The 22,431-nt window shown below is 38.4% G+C and overlaps 1 protein-coding gene across 4 annotated transcripts in view; it reads left to right on the forward strand.

Moving 5' to 3' along the window:
* The first annotated feature begins 43 nt into the window (after positions 1 to 43).
* Positions 44 to 22,431, forward strand: part of AFTPH (aftiphilin) — a 48,515-nt gene continuing 26,127 nt past the window's right edge. For 2 of the 4 annotated variants that reach the window (XM_069787467.1, XM_069787469.1), the window contains exons 1-2: positions 49 to 217; positions 12,011 to 13,814. In XM_069787467.1, the coding sequence (XP_069643568.1) occupies positions 12,042 to 13,814 (1,773 nt within the window). In that variant the 5' untranslated portion in view covers positions 49 to 217; positions 12,011 to 12,041. Of the gene's footprint in view, positions 218 to 3,919; positions 3,939 to 12,010; positions 13,815 to 22,431 lie in introns of those variants that run through there. The other 2 variants (XR_011325438.1, XM_069787468.1) reach the window with 2 other exon arrangements.

The following is a 22,431-nucleotide window of genomic DNA, read 5'->3' on the forward strand; positions in this document are numbered from 1 at the left end:
GCGGTGGCGGGACAGGAGGCGGTGGCCGCCGGGAGGGGGCCGGGCCGCAGCGACGCGGTTCCTGTCGCTGTGACATGGGTTCCCCCTCGATGGCGGTTGCCGCGGGAGGCCTCAGATAGCCGGCCGCGTCCCCTCTCCCCTTCCCTCCCTTACCCCCCCCCCCGCCCGCCCGCCGCCATGCTCGCCCGGGCCCCGCCGCCCCCCGCGCAGCCCGCAGGTAAGAGACGGCGCCGCCGCTACCGTCGAGCGGGGGGCGGCTCGTTTCCTCCGGGCCTGGCCGAGGAAGGGCACCCCCTGCCCCGCCGTGGCGGGCGGGGACCCCCTCGGGGCTTCCCCCGGAGGCCTGTAGCGGCCGGGGCCTGTCAGGGCATCGTGTTCTCCGTCCTTCCCCGCCGCGCCCCCCCCCCCTCCATCGTCGGGGGAGGGCGGCGGGGGCCGGGCCGCCCTGCCAGGCGGGAGAGTTGGGCAAGGCGAGTGAAGCCCCGCAGCGCTCCCCCTCGCTGAGGCGCCTCTTCCTCGGCTCGTCCCGCCGCGGCTGGAGCGAGGGGACGGGCCGCGGCAGGGCCGGCCTGGGAGCCGGGCGGCTTTGTCCTTCGGCGGCGGGCCCCGGGGGTCGAGCGGCGTTATGCCGCTCCTGGCTGCGGGCGGGGTGGCGGTCGCCCTGGGGCGAGTGCCCCGCGTTTTTGTGGGGTTCAGCGGGGCGGCAGCTGGAAGAGAGGGCTCGGTGGTGTGGTACAAGAAGCTAAGCTGACCTGTGTGTTTGGTTTTTCCTCATAAGCTTTCTATTTTTAAGGGGTGTAAAGTGTGGCTGTTGCTAAATGCAACTGAAGATGACATGCTGAAGCAGAGTTATGGTTTGATTTTATTTTTTTTAGAAGTAACGCCGTTCTAAAATGGGGCAAAATTGCTGAAATGCCTATTAGGTCCTAACCCTTCGGTTTGCTATTTAAGTGGCTACCTGATGAACCAAAATATTCTTTTTCCTTAGAGAAGATAATTGCTTGAACCAAGGGTTTAAGGGTTAAGCCTTGGGATTCCTTCAGAGCTCAGTAAACTGGCTTCTTGATGGTGACAGCCCCTTCCTTCCAGCTTCAGCACAGAAATTGAAACCTTCAGAAGTTTGACACTCCTTTTAAAGCAAACATCTGTTCATAAATGGAGTAGAAGAAGCATCATTGGCAAGAGCTGTAGTGCATTGGTTGTATAAGTTTTGTTTTCATGCATGGTTTACAGTGTGATGTGGTTCATTAGAACTGATTTCTTCAGTTGTTGAATCCATGGTAAAGTGAGTTTGATGGATGCTAGTTTTTAACTGGGCTGGTCCTTGGAGGTTGAACAAAATTAAAAGTATTTCCTCTTTGTTTTATTCTCTGGACATATGAACTAGACTTGGAAAACCAATTAGCCTACTTTAAGCATAAAAACTTCAGGTTGTATTGTCAGCACACACAAAAGTTTGTATGCATGCTCATACAGCTAATGCGTAGGCAGCGGTTCCTCTTCCTGAAGTTCGAGCTGTAGCTGGAGGAATATAACATTAATTGGGAGAGCTGGGCGAAGAGGTTAAGTACCTGTAGCTACTGAGGATTTGTTTGTTTGGGGTTTTTTTGAAACATTCCTTTCATATCAGTGAAAATAAATAGCATAAATTTGAGGATGGGATAATTTAAACTTAAAAAAACCAAATTAACTGTATAGTAAAGAGACTTGAGAAAAGCTAATGCGGCTATGGTGTTTCCATTCCATCTGATGTTTGCATAAAAGTACATGTCGTGTGACCTTCTAAGGTCATGTGAAAGTATGACCTTTTTACTTCCTTAATTTGTTTATAAATAAGCAGTTGAAGGATCTCGGCCTCAGTAGATCAGTTCATGCTGTCCAATGATATTTTTCTTAAAATTTTTATTCAGATCATGGTTTTGTTTAGCAAAGGATTTACTAGCCTATAAAATTCAGTTATACACAGTGAAACATATTTGTGTTACATATTTCTGTTGATGAAGGCAGCGTGGGATCTTACATTTATACTTAAAAATTTCTGTAGTAACTTACTAAGTTAATGCAAGCATTTTAACACCTAATTACATAAAATAATATTCTGAAACTTTCAGTACTTTGAAAAGACTTGTCTTTCACCGTGGAAATTATAGAGCAGCTTAGATGGACTTCTGTCAACTCTTTGCCCTTTTCTCTTGAAATATTCATAGAGCTCTCCTTGCAGCTATGTAGTGGTATCAGTTGGAAACCCAGCGGTAAAGAAACTGGTGCTGGATCTGGTTGTTTTCACTGTACTCGGCAGCATAATCTTCTCTCAGATACTCATTATCTTTTTTGACAAAATTTTCATTCCTTTCTGTGCTATTGTACTGTTTGACAATTCAAACTACGTCTTTGTGAACATTTCAATGCAATGACACGCTAACCTTTTCATGGGGATTCAAAATACTCATAACTTTTCTGGATAGTCCTCTTCAGAGAAGTGTCTTAGATCCTACTCATTGCTAGGTTTCAGAAATTCTGTCTGTTGATTTTATTTCTCCTTTGTGCGGAAAACGCACTGTGTAAGCTGCTCCTATGCACACAGAAAAGGCCTTGAAATGTGCCTTGTTTGAAAACTGACAGTCTCATTTCCAGTAGACTTTGCTAATGTCTTTAGCAATTAAAGTTTGGGATTGATACTGCAAAGAATATTTCTGTATCGGTACCAGTTGCAAGGTGATGTAATGAGTCTGCTTCTATAAGGCAAATAATTTGTGTTTTTCAAATCCAAAAGTCCTGTTTTGGAGGAACCACAAGGAAGGGCAAATCTTGTTTCACTTTAGTGCATTTGAAAGTAGGTATCAGCGGGAAGGAAATGTGAAACCTCAAGTTCTTATGGCTATTGAAAAGTGATGGAAAATAGATTTTATTCTTTGAAGTATTAGGTGTCCCTCCTGTATTGTGTTTTTAATATGAGATCATGTCTGTATGTGGGATGAATGATGAATAATGTAAGCCTGTTCTTGCTACGTGTGTTTAAATTGCTTCAGGTGGTTTTTTTGCCTTTTTTTTTTTTTGTCTTCACCTACTTCTTCTCTGCATGTTGAAGAAAATATTTGTTCACTTAAAAACAAGCAAAAGTTTGCAGTAATAGAAGGAAGACCTATGGTTGCTCTCCCTATGCAACCGTATTTCCTCTGCCAAGCTGTGGGAGAACTTTCATATAAGAGGGCACCTCAGGGCAGTTTTAATCCTGCTCTTTACTGTAGTCTATGTGAAGTTTGAAGGGTTTATATGTGATGGAAAACATACTAGTCTGTAAATAAATCACTGAGAACAGTTGACTTTAGGTAATCTAGTTACAATACTTTCTAATGCAGCATCTTTTCGTCTTAATTTAGAACAGGTTCCCAGCTAACACGTTTGAGGGTAACATCCGGAAATAGATATTCTCACCGATTTGAACACTGTTTTAAAAGGAATTTAAGAAATAGTAAGAATTAAAACATCCCAGTTATGTGTTACTTATGACATCTGTCTTTACACATTGTATGGATGTGTGCTGTACATTGGACACAAATATTGTGTTCCCACAGAGCCAGATTTTAAACCTGATTGACTTTCCCAGCCAGTTGTGTTTGCCTATATGAATTAAAAACATGCTTGTTCTTACAACATTTTCCCCACTGTCTGTTTATGGATTTAGGTACAGACAGTGTCTTTATCTCAGCTGTTAAAGCAAGTCAGTAGATTTTGAGTTGGAACATTAAATTTTGTTGCTTATAGTAACTTTATAAAAATAATCTGGTCTTCTGGTTTTGGGGAAGCAATGCTGTTCTTGGTTAAAAAAGAGTTTCATGAACTAAGAACATTTAGATTCATATTTTTCAAGTGTTTCTCTGATTCCACAGCTAAGCCAAAATGAAATAGGGAGAACTGAAACAGCACAACTACTGAAAGTATGGGTTTGATTGCTTCTTTATGTAATCTAACAAGTAAGATTTAAAGGGAGATATCTACATCTCAGATCTGTTTAAGTTTCACATTTGTGCCACCTAACTTAGTCTTCCTGTATTGTCAGTGATGAGAGGAAGAGCAGCACTGTTAAAGAGGTTTGAATCTTGTATGCTGGATTGTCTGAGGATGCCTGGTGTTTACTGCTGTCCTGGGGAGGGCAGGAACACAGGAAGAGTGAGCTGCCTGAGATAAGTGGCTGAATCCTGATGGCAGTCTCCTGAGTTTTGTTACTTTAATGTTAATTTTACATACAATATTTTCTAATAGAAGGTGTCTAGCATATTCAGTGTTTGTTGAAACCACAGTAAAGTACAGTGGTGTTGCTTAATTCCAAGTGTCGGATAATGAGAAATAAGGCTTAGATACATTTGCTTTACTGGAATTGGAGAACATTGTTTTCCTCAACTCGTATATGTCCAAGAAAAAAAAGTGCTGTGAAACTCCTGCTTTGGGTAATGGACATTCTGTCTGTAAGAGCATTAGATTAAAAATTGAAAACATTGATTTCTTGGAGGCTTTATGAAGTAAACATTTTCTTGCTGTATTTTGTTTGCTGGTAACTTATTCAAAAAATAAAGGTAAACTTATTAAACTAATTTAAGAACATATTGACTTCAGTCTGGACAGTGTCTCTCTCTAGAGTGGATTTGGGTTGTAGATGCTATTTTAACAGACAGGCTCCCCTCATTTACAACAACCTTTCTAGAAATAAGTTCTCAGATTCAGAAAGACTGTAAATCCATTTTCCATTGTTCATAAGCCAATGAAAAGGCAAAGTTATAACAGAAGAGGACAGCTTTTTCTACTGGAAGCCAACATTTGGCTGTAATGAGAAGACTAAATCTGGTCCTTACTGTGGTATTTTTGGTATCTGCTTGAGGAATTTCCTTGCAGTAGAAGAGTTAAATGTTCTTGGAAAGATCAGATGCTAGCAGCTAATGACTTAAATCCATCTCCTTGCCGTTGCAAGGCTTTAACTGTAGGGCATTTCAGTAATGTTGTTTCTGTCATGGAGATCTTGATCATGCCATTTCTGATTATTTTGTTTTCTTTATGCTTTAAGCGATGGGTTGCTTAACTCAGTTTTGCTCTCAGAATAACCCACAGCTGAGGGGTTATCCATTGTTTTGCTAATGTTTGTCTTAAGTTAAAGGGAACATTCTGCTGTACAAGGAGTTTCTTCTTTTGAATTTACATGCCTCAAGTATTTCTTTAGAGATACTTTTTGCTTGTGGGCTCCCAGTTTTCTAGGTCTTACATAAGAGCCAAACATGCTATTTCAAGTTTTGCCTTAGAACATACGCAGAGAAGGAACTATTTATACCTGCTTTTGTGTATTATAATTACATTGTTCTTTTTGCTGCCATGTCTTTGCTAGGCTGTTACTATTATTCTACAGAAAGGTACTGAACAAGGATGAGATCCATGTATGAGGAAAGCAGATATTGTTCCCTATTTACTTGCAAGCAAATAAGAAGATACCCTGGTTTGATAATAAATGTTTTGGAAACCTGGTTAGTGACTTGAGATAAAAGAAGGGTATGCATTTTGTCTCTGTGAATCATTGCCCTATCAAAACTTAAGTGAACTACTACTCTTATCTTTTCTAGCATTACTGATTTCTGTTTTGTCTCCTCTTTTGAGTGTTTTAAATTAACCTGAGTAACATTCTTAAATTCTTGTGAACTTAGAAAAAGGGTTTAAACCAAGAGCTGCAGTAAGAGAATTGAATCTTACCAAATTAATCAGCAATTTTTTTTTCTTTATAGTAAAACGTCAATATGTACTCATAGGTGTATTGGTGAATTACATTTCTACTATTACTTTAAAAGTGGTCTTCTATTTATGATATTGAAATTTGTTTGTCAAATTCCTTCATAATGAATATCAAAGTATGAATATAAAGAAACACATGGAAGCAAGAAGTTAACTAATGTTTTCACCTTTAAAAAAAAAAATCAAACATGTAAAAGACTGCAGAAAATGGCATCTGAAAGAGAACACAATTCTTTAATAGTTTTTTTTTTTTTCTGGAAAATATTGGACAACTGCATGTCATGAGGAATTGGTAAAGATCCATCATCAGTCTAATATTAAACTATGGTGATCTGAAAAACTTGCTGACACTTGTGAACATAAGTATGTGATTGTGGCTAAAATAATTCAGTTTAAACATGAACACTTAAACTCTGTCAGGTTCTTCACTTCAGGGTGTAAGGTCTGATGCCAGAAACCTGTGTTGTTTCATATTACAAATCATAGAAGTAGCTGCTCTATGATGTGCAAGTAAAAACTGTTATAATTTCACTCAGAGAAGAATCCTTACTATATAGTGTGCTGAAAAATTGGTGGTTTCCATTTGTTTAAAATTTGCATGTTTCAAGAATGTTTAAATGAACAAATAAGTGCAAAACTGCATGTTAACTTCATAGCTGACTCTTAACATTTGGGAGCCAATTCCCTCAAAAATAGGGAGAAGATAAATAATCTGCATATCAGTCATAGAATTGTTCAAATTCTACTTTTAGGTGAATCACATTTTGGGTTAATCACTTGAAATACCAGGTTTACAAAATTATATAGCCTAATGTCTTGACAAAGAATGTGTCTGAGTTGGGTATAAAGTACTACAAAAGATGAAGCCACAGTTCCAGCTCTTAGCCTCTGTTTGCGATGCCAGACAAAGCAGGGATTGACTAAATGAATTAATGAACAAAGTTGTTGTTCTGTCAGACCTGTGGGTTTTCACCATGTTAATGTTCCAGTGGACGATAACGAATTTGGTTCAATAGTTTGTGTGACAGGTGGAACACTTTTGAATGTTGGGAAAGGGGATCATAATGAAATTCTTTCTGAAGAAAACTGCATTAAGGCTAAAAATTCCCATGCTGTTTTTATATTTCAAGGAGAATTGGGATTATGCCCTGTTTAAAAATATCACTAATTAGTCAGTCAAGGGGAGAGGGAATATTAGTATGACTTTTTTCCTTCTGTTAGACTTTGAGTATGGTATTCTTGTGAGTTCTGTAAACAACAATTAAATTGTGTTAACATAACAACCTTACACTCGTATATAATACACATTCTTACATTTTGGAGCTCTTTAAGTTTTTAAAATGCAGCTGTAACATCGTTGGAAATAGCTGACATTTTAAAAAAAAATTTTACACAAGTCCATACAATTGATTATGCAGTTGGTTCTTACGGGTATAAACTGATTAAACATGTAGTAGACTGTCAAACCTATGATCAGATTTTTAAAGGCACAGTTAATCTTTCTTGCAGATCCTGTTTTGGCAACTGTTACTGAAACATCTTTGGAGCAGAGTATTGTGCTACTGGACTGCTGCTGTGTAAATGATCCCTGTGATGTTTCAGAAGTGCTTTGAAATTAAAAATTGAAGCAAGTTTCTTCTTCTTTATGGCAGAAGTTGCAGGAGAGGAAGTTTTTAGATGGTCAGAGATCTCCCTACATGTCTGACTGGGCTTTGGCAGTCTGCTTCAGCCCCCGTGCAGCCTCTTCACATTATCTTTGTCTTGTGCTTGGCCCTACTATTCTTGTTCCTTGCCTTCCCCCCCCCCTTTTTTTTTTTTATGTTAACTGGAAAGAAAAGGAGTCTTGTAGGTGAATTCCCTTTAACTGTGATGCTTGCTGCTCTCACATTATTCAGTGTGTTTTCTGAATGCTGCATATTGGGGCTTTTTTAGATCATCCTTGCCTCTAAGGCTTTTCTCAACTCTTATTATGATTTATTTTTAGCTGAGGTTAAGATAATAATAAACTAAATGGCCAACAAAAAAAAAATGGGTAAAGTTGTTATGATGGATAATATATGAATGTACATCCAGTGCAGGTTAAGAATTAATTTCTGTCAGCATTTCTTGCATGAGATCTTCTGATGTCAAGTGATGGAGCGGTTACTAATACAGAGCTGAATGTGATATTTGAAATAACTCAAGTGCAAACCTATAACTCAACTTATACAAACCTATAAATCTGAAAAGACTTAAAAATAAAACAAAACACATACTTTTGGTGAAACATACAGACAAATTTTCTTTTTAATGGCAAAGTTCAGAAGTTTTTTTCAAGGCCTCTGATTCATAGTGTTAGGATATGGCTTTGAGATACAGTAAAAAAAAAAACGATCAAAACTTTTTAGTTAGGCTTCGTTGTTTAGTCTGAGTTGTGATGAATGCAATTTTTTAATTTACTTTAAAATATATATATGCCTATATATAGGTATAAATTAGGAGGCTCATCAGCATCCTCCTGCATCTAATTCCTATCCATAAAGCCATGGTAATCTAGGCAGGCCACTGAGCTGGCAGTGCTTCTTAGTCAAGCAAAAGAGTTGCAGCTGATCAAAGTGCTTTCCAAGCTGTTAGAAAACTTGAGGCTGTAGGAGTAAAATGTGGATTTGTTTTATTACTGAACCAGCAAAACTATACTTTGATGTTATTGTCTATGTACAGGGCTGTGAGTTTATATATTTGCCAGTTGGAAACAAATTTGAGGTTCCATCTGTCTTTTGCTTTTTCATCCCCTTCTCATGACTTCTCAGCAATAAAAATAAGGTTTCTGGGAGAGGGGAGGCTGGTCTACCTAGATTTAATCTCCTTTTTACTTGAATATAATTGCTTGCATGACTTGATTATTCTAAAATTTTGTTTCAAAGGAAGAAAAATCTGATATGTATCTGTATTTTTTATATATATATAAATACTTTGGTGTTAAACTTGGATCTTCATTACTCATACTGCACTGAAAGCTTCAAGACTGGGTCTTGTGGACTTCAGAAATCTCGGTTTCAAAATCAAACATGTTAGCTTCCTAGCTTTAACTTGTGTCAGCACACAAGCATTTGACTTTTTAAGCATGCAGTGTTTTATAGACTACTTGTTTGAGAGTAATTGAAATATTTAGGGATTTAATTTGGGTTTCTGCTTCAAATTTCTATGGGTTTAGTTATATAGTTTTTCTTTCCAATGTAAATCAACATACTGTGCAACTGTCACTTTCTGTTTTAAAATCTTTTCTTTTTAAATGGCTTTAGAGATGTGTTTTAGAGGGTTTTTACATCTCTGCCTAATAAAGAATAAAACATCTAATGATATGATAAAATTACTGTTGAGGTTGCAGTGGCTTCAATCATAGTACTCGGTCTTGGTCAAGTAGTTGCTTATCCCACCCTCCAGTATTATTCTCCAGAAGCTGATCAAAGGTGTTTTTTGTAGGACACTTGTTTTCACCTTCTTTCTTTCCAGCCATTTCATTGTTTCTGTTCAAGCTCCTTTTTCTCTGGGATAATGAATGTTTATATCCAGTCAGTGCTGTCCTTGAAATAGTGTTGAGGGGTTTTTGTTTGTTTCAAGAACTAGTTTCTTGCCTTTACAGTCTCTTCAGCTGTTTTCACATGGGATAAGATGATAAATATTGTGTCAACTGAATTTTCCAAATAGGTGTAACAACTCTTGTTAAATTTCAGGAGGTTTAATAATAAATTTATGCTATTGTCTACTGAGATTCAACTGGAGACTTGTGAACTCAAGTTTAATTACAAGGGATGATCTGTTATAACCAAATAAACCCACTCCTTTTTTTATTAAAAAAGAAGAAAAAAACAAAACAAAACAAGAAATCCTTTCCCTTTTCCAGGAATTAGAAGTGGGGAGTGAGTCCCATCTTGACAGTTTCCTCTGTCCTTTCTCCTAAATGTCAGTGTGTTACTAAAGAGCTACTGACTTGTGACCATAGGACTCATGAATTCCAGACACAATGCCATTAACTGTTTAACCAACTCCCCTATAGCTCTATATAGTGCTATCCCCAAGATAAGGTGCCTTGAGATAAGCTAATATATACCAATATCTACCTAATTGGTCTTTTTTCTACAAAAGAACAAAACCAGCATTTGTACCTACCAGGGCCTATCTTTGTGTATAGCATATGGATCTTCCTGTGCAGTAAAACATTCAGAAATCAATTGTAATCTGGATATACTGGGTGTTTAATCTTAGTGTTGATGGTTGACCACAGTAGATCTTGGAAATTTGGGTATAAGGAAGGAATGGCTGCTCTGATAGTTCCAAAGAAGAAATGCTATTATCGTATTTAGTGAATTGAAAAACGAGAAGCTTGGAGACTAAACAGGTTGGAGTAATATCTGTGTGAACACAGAGTCACACTCTACAGACATCTTGGAAAGGATCTTTACATTCGTGTATGACATTAAACAGCAATTGCTAGACCTTGATGTGAAAGGGAGAGTGCTCTTGATAGATGAGGCCTCTGAGATAAGAAAAGTGAAGTGCTTCTCTCAAATACCTTGTTAAGCAGCTGGTGCTGAGTAAGCATAACTGGGAGCTTGTTGACAGCTTACTCTTTATTCTAAATAAAATTCCTTTGTAGTCTTCTTCAGTTTGCATATGATGTTACAAATTATTTCATGGTTTCATCTGATAAGCATGATGTTCTTTTGTAATTGCAAAATACCCTTTTAAAAAAAAAATTGAAGGTATGTTAGTCACCTTAAAGATGCCAGACTTCCTTGGCAAATACCAAGAGTTGTTTGGCTCAAGTGCTGGGGTATTGTGCTTGAGAAGAACCACAGAGCTTCATTTGTTGTTGTTATACCCTTTGTGTGCTGCTGGTTAGGTGCATGTACAAAGTCATTTGCGAAAGACATCAGAGTTAAGGATCATATTTTATTTGTGTTTCAGAACTAGTGTTGTAAAGTCTGCACTTATTCTGGTGGTTAGAAATTCAAATATTTGCTAATATGTACAGGTTTTTTCCACTCTTTTTCTGTAGATAATGCTTAGTATGTTGTTACAGTTTATTCATGACAAGTGTCATTTGAAATGGAAAGAGCTTGGTTGTAGCTCTCCTTTTAAGGGCTCCAAGGTATGAACTAGTTAAGTGATATGTACAATTGTGAATCTATAAATAGTAGTAGTTATTGTTTCATTAATTACACACCATATTGAAAAAAAATAAAAATCAAGATCACTCTTTAGGAAAGAAAATTTTCCATCCATACCTTACTTGTTACTGTAATGGTTTGCAATGTTAAGATAGAGTTCTTAATCTGTTTCTATCTAGGCCATGGAAATACTTTCTTCTTCTTTTTTTTTTTCCTTTCTTTTTTTTCTTTTTCCTGTGATTTAGTGATTTGCATTTAAATATTTTATGGATAATCTTGCTCCGTTCTGCTTTTGAGAATAAGCTTTGATGAAGAAGTTTGTTTTGCTCTAGGCTTTGCTGGTGCTCGTAATGGCATTTCCCAGCTGGCAGTTTGTAAGACAAAAGCAGGCTAGTGGCAGCAGCTGTGGAGACAGTGTGTTGGCTTGCAGTTATGAAATCCAAAGAACAGGGAGACCTAACAGAAACACATGAATTGGTAGAAAGAAACTTAAACAGTAGGGCAGCAGGTCATAGTTAGCGATTGTAACAGCAGTTCCTTCCTCTGCTCCTTTGTAGTTTCAAAGCTTATGGAAACATCTTTCAAAGCCTTTGGTGCTACTGAAGGTGCCTTATGTACATGACTGTTGTGGCATAGTTCATTAAGTGGCTTAATTTCTGTCATACAGTACAGCTGAGCACACAAGTGAGTGTGGGAAAAGATGGACCAGGGTCATTGGCTATTTTATGAATTGCTCGTGACAGGAAGTAGAGAACTGATGGGTTAAAACTGAGTTTAGTTGTGTCAGTGTGTTGCACAACAACTCAAGACAAATGTGTTTTGTGCTCTGGCATTTCGGTACCGTCTGCTGAGAATATGATCATGTAGTAGTTTACAAGAGACTTAAACTGTCTCCAGTAGATTCTCTGTGACTTCTAAAACAAAAGAATTGGTTAGCAAATAGGTTTGGGGAATATTCCTTTCTCATATTTAGTATGGACTTTGACCTATACGCACACTTTTAAAATAGAATGTGGAACAGTAAAAATAAAAAAAAGATGACAAAAGCTAGTCAAATTCTAATATACTTCTTTTTTTCCCTATTATAGAAATACATTAACTTTGAAGTGGAACTAAACAATGGAACCAGACATTATTCGAATGTACTCCTCATCCCCTCCACCACTAGACAATGGAGCTGATGATGATGATGAAGATGAATTTGGAGAATTTGGAGGATTTTCTGGTGTAAGCACTGCCGGTGTGGCTTTTGCTGATTTTGACGCACCAGACTACAGTCATCCAAAGGAAGAGTTTATACCCACAAATCATTTCATCCCACTTCATGATTATTCTGACAATGTAGCTAGCATTGCAACTTTCACTTCTGTTAAAAATGTTAAAGATAAAGACTGCGTTGCAGAGCTTCCTACTCTTACTAAGGAACTTTCTGATATGTCAGCTACTAGTACCAGCAAAGAAAAATCTAAGTTTAGAACTTCAGGTACCACTTTAGAAGATGTAAACAAAAGAGCGGAACAAAGAGACAACACTGGGAAATCGGAGTGTCTTTCTTCTCATGTTGTTAGAACTGGTATAGTAGTTGAGAGCCAGGATGAGCAAATAGATGCTTGTAATGGTGAGAAACTTCTGTGTCTAGAGATTCTAACAAATGGATTTGCAGCATCAGACCCTGTAAATCCTCAGGGAACAGAAGATCTAGACAGTATTGGTGACTCAAAGGGACTGAAAATTGCTAGCACCCATAATACTGAGCAGAATTTGAACTCAATGCCTAGCTCAGGTGAAGACTTTGCAGATTTTGCTACGTTCTCAAACAAAAACCCAATCCATTTAGAGGGAACAGGACCTACAGTATGCACTGTTCTTAATGAAAGAGACTCTCTGAGCGTTCAGGAGAACAACAGAATAAATGGATTAACTCGTATTGAAGAAGAGGTTTGCATTTCAGAAATTAGTTGTGAACAGGGTCCCTCAGCACTGGAAGATAATGAATCTGCAATTTCTAGTACATCTCGAACAACTGGAAGTTCAATATGCACTACTGAAAATGGAGACCACAGTGGGAGGAGAAGACAACATGGCATAGAGAATGGCAAAGATTTTACTAGAGCTGATGACTCTTTGGGAACAGAGGACATCAGGGCTGATAAGATCCAAAGCCTAAGGTGTGATCTTGCAGGAGAAAAATTGGGTGATTCTGAAGATCTTAAGAATGGTGGAAATAGTACTGAAGTTGTAGCTTGCAGTGACACACATGATGATGATTTTGGTGATTTTGGTTCAGTCAGCAGTGCATCTCCCACCTTCATTAATGCTCAAGAATCAGTAAATGCTCTAGATTTAGAAGGATCTTCCGAACAGCCCACACATATTAGCAAACCTAATGATGAATTTGGTGAATTCAGGGACAAAAGTACTTTTTCTCAGCAGCCAGCAAAGTTGGATCAGGCCGAACTAAATCAGACTGCTGACAATTTAGAATGTGATACTACCAGTAAAACTTCTGGCTTAGACTTCCAGCATACTACTGAGGTAGAAAATGGTGATGATAGTGAATTTGGAGACTTTGATTCAGTGCCAAAACCTCAAGATGAGAGTGTTGCTTTTCAGGACTCTGATGACTTTGCGGACTTCAGTTCAGCAGGTTGTAACCAGGCCACAGACTGGAATGCTTTTGAAGATGAGCAAAAAGACAGCTGTTCTTGGGCTGCCTTTGGAGATGAGCAAGCTGGTGAATCTCATCATAGAAAAGAGACGTGGCAGTCACATAGGACAGATGCATCTGCCAGGATTGATGGTCCAGTATTACACAAGACTGACAATTTTGCTTTAGCATCTTTCCAAGGAACTACCAGTAAGCAATCTCAAGAGCCAGCACCTTCGGTTCAGGTAAGGGTGTTCTTCATTTTGTTCAGTCTTGTTCCGCTCTTGTGCGTACAGCTCTTCCTGGTTCTGCGTACAATAAATGTTTGAATAGTCCTTGTTTGTCTTGTGGGAGAGATTTCATTTGGTGGGTGAGATGGTCTGGTACAAAATAGTATGCTGTGTTTGCATCTTGTATCTTTTGCACTGTTACTTCCTGCAGAAAAATGAGCGAGGTATGCTGGAACTTGTATGCATTTGTTTTGATGATTGTATGTGGTCCTTTACATGAACTGATCAAAGGAATAAGCCATCATAAACATTTCAGAGCCTGTGATAGTTCTTCCTTTGCTTCATAGTTCACTGCCTTTTGCGGGGGCACTCTGATGTTGCCTTTTTGTAAAATAGTGGTGTGACTGGAATCTGAGATTACTGGTTCCCAAAATTTTTCATAACCATCTCTATCACGTTTTCAAAATCTGATTGAAAATGATGACTCGATTTGTAAATACGTGCACTCATTTGCTTAGAACAGAGAGCATGATAAAATATGACCTATGGAGTTCTATCCCTGGTATTCCAACTCCTGGGAAGTTAACCATTAAAAGTTATTTTAAAATAAGTCCCTGTTATACATTAATTGTGGGAAGCGCCACATTATAGCAACACCACAAATATAGGACTGATGATTTCTTAAAGCTGCTGCTATTTCTAATTAGGAGTTTTGGGAAGGGTGAAGTAGATAGGTTTATTTCTTACCCCCACCCCCTAGGTTTTCTGCCTTACTTGCTAAGTACGTATCAATTCCTAATTAATTCCTTCCTAAGTCTTTTCACCAGTCATCTTTGAGATCTTTGCCTGTTCCTACATAGAACATTTTTTTACAAAGTATTTAATACTACTTTTACAAAATTCAGAACAACAGTTTGAGTTTAAAATTCTCTTCAATGCATCTTTTTAATCGTGTCATCCCAAGTGAGTAGTTTAGACTATGCTCTGTCTTTTGGAAGCATGCAGCAACACGAGCAATAAAGGGTGTTAGTGGTAATATGTGTCTGAAAGGTTTGGATCTTCTCTGGCAATAAAAGGAAATGAGGTAAGTCCTTTCTACCAGGACCTTGTGCAGGTTTGGTGACAGCCCTGCCTCTTTCCGTTTCCTACCAGTGACAGGTGGAATGGCTTTTCAGAAGAAGGTGGTGCCAGCCGGAGCTTTGCAGCAAGTGGAATGGAGCTTTAGGGGCTTAACGCTGATTTCTTGTCACGTTAAAAGGTGTGAGCCTCTGCTCCTGACACTTCCTTCTTGCCATTTTGTGCAAGGACTCACACACCAAATTTCAGAGTGGCTTCATGAGCCAAAAAAAGGCTCACAAGCGAACCTGCAGGTGGATTTTTGTGCCTATGCAAAACCTTGCTCATCATCACCTGAATGTGTGAGTCCATTTCTCAAGGTGAAAGCACAAATCTATTGTTACCTATTCTGTTGGTTACTCACCCACAAAACTGGAGAGTACTAAGGTTATTAGTGCAATTAATCTAAAGTGTTCCTGTTGCCACTCGAAAGACTGTCCAGAATCTGACAAAGAAATGGAGTGGGGAGATGATTCTAGTAAATCATCCATTTCTCTGGTTAATCATGCTATTAAGGGATAGTCTGAAGGTTTCAAACATTTATTTTTACTTACAATTTTCGATAACTTTATGATGGAGTTTCAATAGAAAACACTTCTGAATGTAGACCTGTATAAAACCAGAACCTTCAGAGGTTCTGTAATGATTTTTTTTTTTTTTTTTTCCCTCCCCAAGTCTGCCTTAACAAAAGATAAAAGCCAAGTTACAATGGAATTTCTTTGGTGATCTGTCATGAAGTCATACAGTAGTTTGGTTAGATTGTAAAGCAAGTTTTAAGACTTATTCCTTCTCTTTATACTACAGCCACTTGTGACTGGATATAAAGTGATGTTCTGCCTCCCCTGCCAGTGAGGAAGTACAACTCAGAGAATGTTTTACACAAATAAGCTGTAGAGGAAGTTGAGCTGGATATGTTTTCTCTGTTGCAATAGTTTCCTTAGCCTTGCAAGGACAGTTAGTTGCTAAATCTTTTTTTCAGTTAACTCAAAAAATAGTTACACATTTTCAAAACTTACTTTGTATTCTGTAAGTGCTTTAAGTTTTGGCAGGATTTATTGAAACCTTTTTTATATATATATATAAAAAAAAAAGCTTTCTTTTAATCTTGTGTAGTAATTCATTTTTAATCAATTGAGCCACAGTTTAGTAAGTTGCAATTAGAAACATTGAGATTAGTTGAGTCAACATGAGCCAGCAGACAATCCCAGTACTTTGAGTGCAGAATCTTAGCAAAATTAAGCTCAGATTTTGATCAGCTTCTTTACTTTCGTTGAAGAGGATGTCACTGAGGCCAAACCACAAGTTTTAAAGTATTTGCTGATCTTCTGTTTCCCATGCATTAAAGTTGAGTTCTGGAGCTGTTTGATGCAAAAGCAGGAACACTTGCATGCAAAATAAAGCTAGGGAGAGGTAAGCAAACAAAACTTTTTATTACTCTGACCAAAGAAGGATATGGAGGAGTAGATCGCTTGCATCAACGTATTGCTGGCAGATCTAAAAAGCACTTGCTGTAGCAACTTAAAGGGAGCAGGCTGTGCAAGAGAGAAATACTGCATGTGTTAGACGCTTGAGATAGATGTGAAAATTGAGACCTCAGCTTAGGATAAAAGGGAACTGGGATCGTTTACAAGATACTATATACACTTGATCTTTGGTGTTGAGGCTAGGAGAGTCACTGTAATGTGGTAGTGAAATAATTTTGAATGGTGTGTAAACAGAATGACCCTAATGTAATTCTTTGCTTTTCAGTTTTCTGCTTTTGTATGCTTAGCCAGTAGCATTACTGTTTAAATGTGGAAATGATGTATACAGCAATTTTCGTCCATCCAGAATGCAGCACGAAATGAAAGTTATTTAGCAGTAGCTCAAGTTCCCTTGCCAATGGTCTCTGTGTATTTTTGTTTCTGTTTCCTTGGTTTGTGTATTCTGGTTGTGGAGGTAGCAGCAAAATTTTGTGCTTTCTGAATGTGGTCTTGACTGTACAGTGTATGTCAGGCAAATTGTTATAAAGATTGTGGATTTGGTATAATGTTTAATTAGAAGTTAGACTTTGCTTGAATTTATCTAATTAATCCAGTTTTTCTTAGGAAATGTAGGATGTAAAAGAAGAGAATAAGAGGAAACAGGTCACAAAAATGACCTTCTATAGTGACATGTGGCAAAAAGATCATTTTGTCTTTTCTCCTTTGCCTTTGGTCTTAGGCTCTCCGAATCCTGCATGCAGTCTGTAATGTAGGATTTGTAACATGCTGACCTTTTCTATTCAGTAGTGCTGCATGGAGGGGAGAAGCGAAAGGACGCAGTATATGGTATTGACTTAAAACTGCTGAAGGAATTTGTAACCCCTTAGAAAAGGTACCAGTTTCAAAGGCTGATGGACACAGATACACAAACTATTATTTGAACCCATATTAATACTACCAAATACCTTAGTCATTTAATGTCTGTCTTCAGCTGAAAAAATATGTAATAGCTGGTTTCAGTATAGCTGCAGGTTTGTAGTAGATACGGATGTGCCTTTGTGTTCATTAAAACTGAATTAAGATGTAGTGGTGGGTGAACTGGTTGATCTAACAAGTTTTGAGCAAACCTGTACTGTACAATATGCATTAATCCCCTTTATGTGATCATGTAGCACGCTACTAAGTTATGCTTATAAGGAATATAAGGCTTGTAGCACAGCTTTTTCAATAAAATAGTGTTGAACATTGGTTAGCCGAGGGGGTTACTCTGCTGTATTGTGCATTAAGAATATGTATAGGACATAGGCAGCAAAGCACAAGAGCAGTTATTACCTATGGTAATCATATGGGTGGGTAATACAGTGGTGCCTAGCTGTGTTCAAGGTGTATGGGCATCTGTAGAGCAGGAGGAGATGAATAGTGGCTTGGTTGGAAGGCCAAAACTCTTACCTGATTTAGCTGAGAGTTAACAAATACTGAAAGGGAGGAAGGGAAACCTTAACAGTCCTCCAAGTGGGTTTTAAGATCCTCATCCTGTTAGAGGCTCTACCTCTTCAGATTAATCAGACAGTGTGGGTGATGCACAGTAACTAAGCCACAAGTATGCATCAAGACAATGAAAACCCTGGATCACTCTCACTTACGGAGTACTTTGTCTTGGGCAATGAATGAAGTCATGCTCTTGGAAAAAAGTAATTATGACCATAAAGACTTCAGCCTCCCAGTTCACTAAGATAGATTAAGATCATGTTGGCTAAATTAAGTTCAGACAGTCTGGTAACAACTTGCAGTGTAAATATGTCTGTCTGGAAAGGTTTGGGTTTTTTTAAGTCCATAGCATAGTTCTTAAGTGTGTGCAGCTGAATAACAGTAAAAACCAGACCATTAATAGCAGCCCATAATTGCTGTATTTCAGAACATGCTGGCTAAGGGTATCTTACAAAAGAAAATAGTTTGGGAGAGGGTTGTTTTAGCATTTCTGTTTATGTATCACAGAACAAAATTATTTTCCATTTTGTACACATAAGTTTTGTCTACTATACTTCCTCTCAGAGCCTGACTGAAAAGTTAGTACATCACCACTAGATAATAACAACATGACCAACTGAAATGAGAAGGAGGTTTTATGTAGTCTAGATAAATAACTGTTGTACTTCACTTTGCCTGCATGGAAGATGCAAGATTTGATACATTCTTCCAACTGAGGGAGAAAAAATGTGCAAGCCTTCCAGCAAGAAGGAGGGAGACAGATTCACATTTCTACGCTGAACTTCCCTGTGGTTTATAACTCTCTTGTATCAAGCAGTAAAAAGAGCAGAGAAGTCTTGTTCTTCTTAAGCCTCTAAATTTTCAGATTTGCTTTGCAGCTGAGCTCAAGACCTTTATAGTTACTATTTAAAAATGTTTTTGGGATATCTAGGACTATCATTGCCTTCTTTAATTCTTTAAATTATTGCAAAAAATCTTACTCTTCATTTTGTGTTGTTGAGGGGTTTAGCTCTTGTGGCATCCTCTTCGTGGCTTGTAAATCTCAGTTTAGGACCAGTGTTTCCATTATAAATTACCTGTGGTAATAAAAATGAAACAATTCAATTTCTTATCTCTAAGAAATTTATGGCACTATCTCAAATTTATCTGCTTTTCAGGGGGGGTGGAGGAGGAAAGCCATCACATTTGAATCATGAGAAGTTAAACTAGTGTTCTTTGTAAGCTTTGCGTCTCTTTTTTACTTGGGAGTTTTTCTGCTTGCAGCTGTTCTCCCATTGCTTTTGAGAAGGTGTTCTCTTTGCTCAGCAGAGCCTGCACATCAGAGAAGGAACTAAATTGTTGCTATGTGGAAGGGAAACTGATTTTTAGTTTAAGCAGTCCATAAACTTTTCCAAAGAAAAAACTGCCCCCATTTAACTAGGAACTTAGTGATTTGTTTGTTTGCTTATGTGTGTTTAGTTAACTGTTCAGCTTTGTTTAATGCTTGAGTCCAAAAGATTTTGAGACCCACTGAAGTTGATGGGTGTGTTCTCCATGGTGAGTTGCATCCATTGAAATCAGTTTTTCAGCTGCCCTGGGTTAACGGTATGGTCATGTAGTGTAGCTCATTAAAAAAAAAAAATCCTCAAAACCTAAAAAGAAACAACCCCCAAAGAAACAACAACAAAAAAACCCCACCACCCAACCCCCCCTCCCCCCCATATGGTGAAGGTACAGGAGTCTATGGCAACTTAGCTCCTCACAGGCAAATGTGTTGCTGGAAAATACGGTTTGGTTGTTAGAAAACCCAGCAAAGGGAGTTTCTCATTTAACCTCTGCTTTATTTTGTTAAAATGGTCATAAATACCTGTGTTAGGCACTCTCCAGAGCAATGCATTCATGATTTAAAATAAATAAATAAAATCTCTCTGGTTAATGAGTTTCTCTTCCTAGCTTCTGGCCCCTGAGTTTTGTTCTGCTGTTTTTTGAGAGCCTTCACTTGGCTTCTGAATTCTAACTAGAAGCCAATCATGTCCATATGGACTCTATTCCTTTCCTAAATTACATATTTATCATCTTGGATCCTTCATATGCCAATTTCTGTCTCCTTTCTTATGTTTTTCTGTCAGATAAGACTTGAATATCTAAATATTGTCAATAATTTAACTATTACACTGGTTTTATTTATTCTTAGGTCGTCTAGTTTTGTGTCCGATAGATGCAAAAACGGCCCAGAGCTTGTATTGCTTCCTCCATAGCCTCTTTTCCTGGCAGCAAGAAAAGGAGGGCTGAAGGCACGCTCTGCTTCCAACTCCCTCCCTTCTTAAAGCACCTCTGAAGGCTGCCGGAGCAGAGATGCTGTGGGCTGTAAGTGAGAGTGGGGAAAATGAGGGATTGTGTTGAGAAATGGGACTGTCCCCTCCGATGGGAAGGAAGGAGGGACAAAGTGCCACTCCACTCTTCAGCTTCCAGCATGAGAAGTTCACTGGATGAGCTCGTGTCTGCTCCGCAGCTCATGTGTGATTGGGACTGTGGAGAGAAGCAAGACAACTGTGTTGGGTTTTTTTTCCCCTTCGTACACAGAGTTCCCTGAAACTTCACCCAGAGAAGCATTACAGCAGTCATGTAGTGAAAAATGCAAATCGTATCAACTTGTGGCCCAAGTATGTTTTCTTTATGGCAAGTTTTATTATCTCCTCTTTTCATAGCTCTGAAGAAAGGCAGCAACCTGTCACTGTTGAGTTCATGTGGAGGTGGCTGGGGAGGATTTAGTGTGCTGGGTGGCCAGTGTAGATTTGCTGTGTTGAAGGAGTTCATTGGTTCTATAGTCTTGTGGTGAAGAAGAGAAAAACAAATTCTGGTAAGCCAAGTACTTTGGCCTTTCAGCACTGAGGGCTGAATCTTGCCCCCTGTTTAACTGCCAAGGAGATAAATTCTAATCCTGTGGTTATCATTCTCACTTGAAAGTCTGTTACATCTGTGATATTTTGATTGTTTCAGGTGATGATTACCACATATCTTAATTGTTTACCAAAAACTTGTATGCAGTCACAGAAACTATGGGGCTTTGAGTTTGTCACTGGAGATTCACAGTTAATTTTTAGAATGGCAGCTGTAGCCTTTGTTCACATCTTCAAAAAGTGTCTTTAAGAATTACTCTTCTCAAATGGCAGTGGAGATACTTGGGTATCAAATGCTTTTAGTGACATGTAAAGTGGAGAAAAGTTCTTGTTTTCTGCCTCTTTTTTTCAGGATTTTTCACCCTGAAAGACATGAAATTACTGTGTATGTCAGAAGTAATATTTTCTTACAGTCTGTTTATACAAACAATAGATTGAGGTTTGTAGAAGATGGACATTTATACTAATTTCAAAATCTTGGTAATGCCCTTTATACTTGGGAGCTGTGACCACAGGATTTCATTACCAATTAGAAGAAAAAGTTCAGCTGCTTCCATTAAGGATATTGCCACTGCCTGGGAGGTGTGTGTTGGTATGCTCATCCCTGTGTCCATTTGCACACATAGAATTAATTACTCTGGTTTGCTATGGAAACCATTCTTCTCTATCGTATATAAATAAGGGCTAAGCATTTCTGGAAATTTAGAAAAGATGAAAGGAAGTGTAAAGAATGCTATAATTAAACTGTTCCTGAAATTTTGGCACAATTCTTAAGCTCAAATTTGAAATTGGGTGCTAACTGAAATGCAGCATGGTTCTTGGTTCTTAGGGACTCTCTCTTAATTCTTTCATTACCTTAGGAAGCGTGTTCTTAGACGCTAGCATGTTCTCAGATGTTGATGCTTTTCAAGAAACCTGATGCCTTGCTGTTTTCATGATACAATGCCTTTCACCTGCCTCTGTTTTCACTGGGATACGTATTCCTGCTATATTACAGAAATGAAGTAAGCCTCACCTGTTCATGTAAGATAAGAGTAAGTGATATATTGTAGGTGAAGTTAAGTTTTAAAACTTAAGTGAGCATGCTTTTGTATGCTGAAGTGTTAGGCTATAATCTGGAATAGTGTTTAGTTTTGCTTCCTAAAAATGTAAATTAGTGTCTTAGTTCAGGTCAACAAACATGAAACAATGTTACAAGTATTATACCTTACTGTATGGCCAAAATGATTGGGCATGAAGAGATGATTAAAATGAAAAGTATATACTGTAGAACATGACTCATTATGGTCAAAGCATACCAGTAAGGTAATGAAGAGGAAAAAAAAGTGTGAGTCAGGTATGCTGTCTAATTCAGATTCTTTGATAGTATAGTAATATGGCACTTTGACGTTATGCTTTGCAAATAACTGAACCTGATGGCTGTTCCTGTCAGGCATTTCTTTCACAGGTAGCAAAACTGAAGAGCTGATGTTCTAAGCAACTTTGTTTTCCTGCTTTTTGCTGCTAGCAGCTGAATAGGGAGCATAGAGTGAACAGACTTGATTCCCAGTTCCCAACTTGTCATCCTGACTCCAGTACAGAATCAAGATATTCTGATAATGTGGTGTTTGCCTCTCTGTTATGTTTCCTGTACTATGCTTGCTGATGTACACGGTCAGTGGTTTGCTTAATTGAGACAAGAGACAA

The sequence above is a fragment of the Haliaeetus albicilla genome, chromosome 7 (genome assembly GCF_947461875.1).
Source record: "Haliaeetus albicilla chromosome 7, bHalAlb1.1, whole genome shotgun sequence".
Taxonomy (NCBI): Eukaryota; Metazoa; Chordata; class Aves; order Accipitriformes; family Accipitridae; genus Haliaeetus; species Haliaeetus albicilla.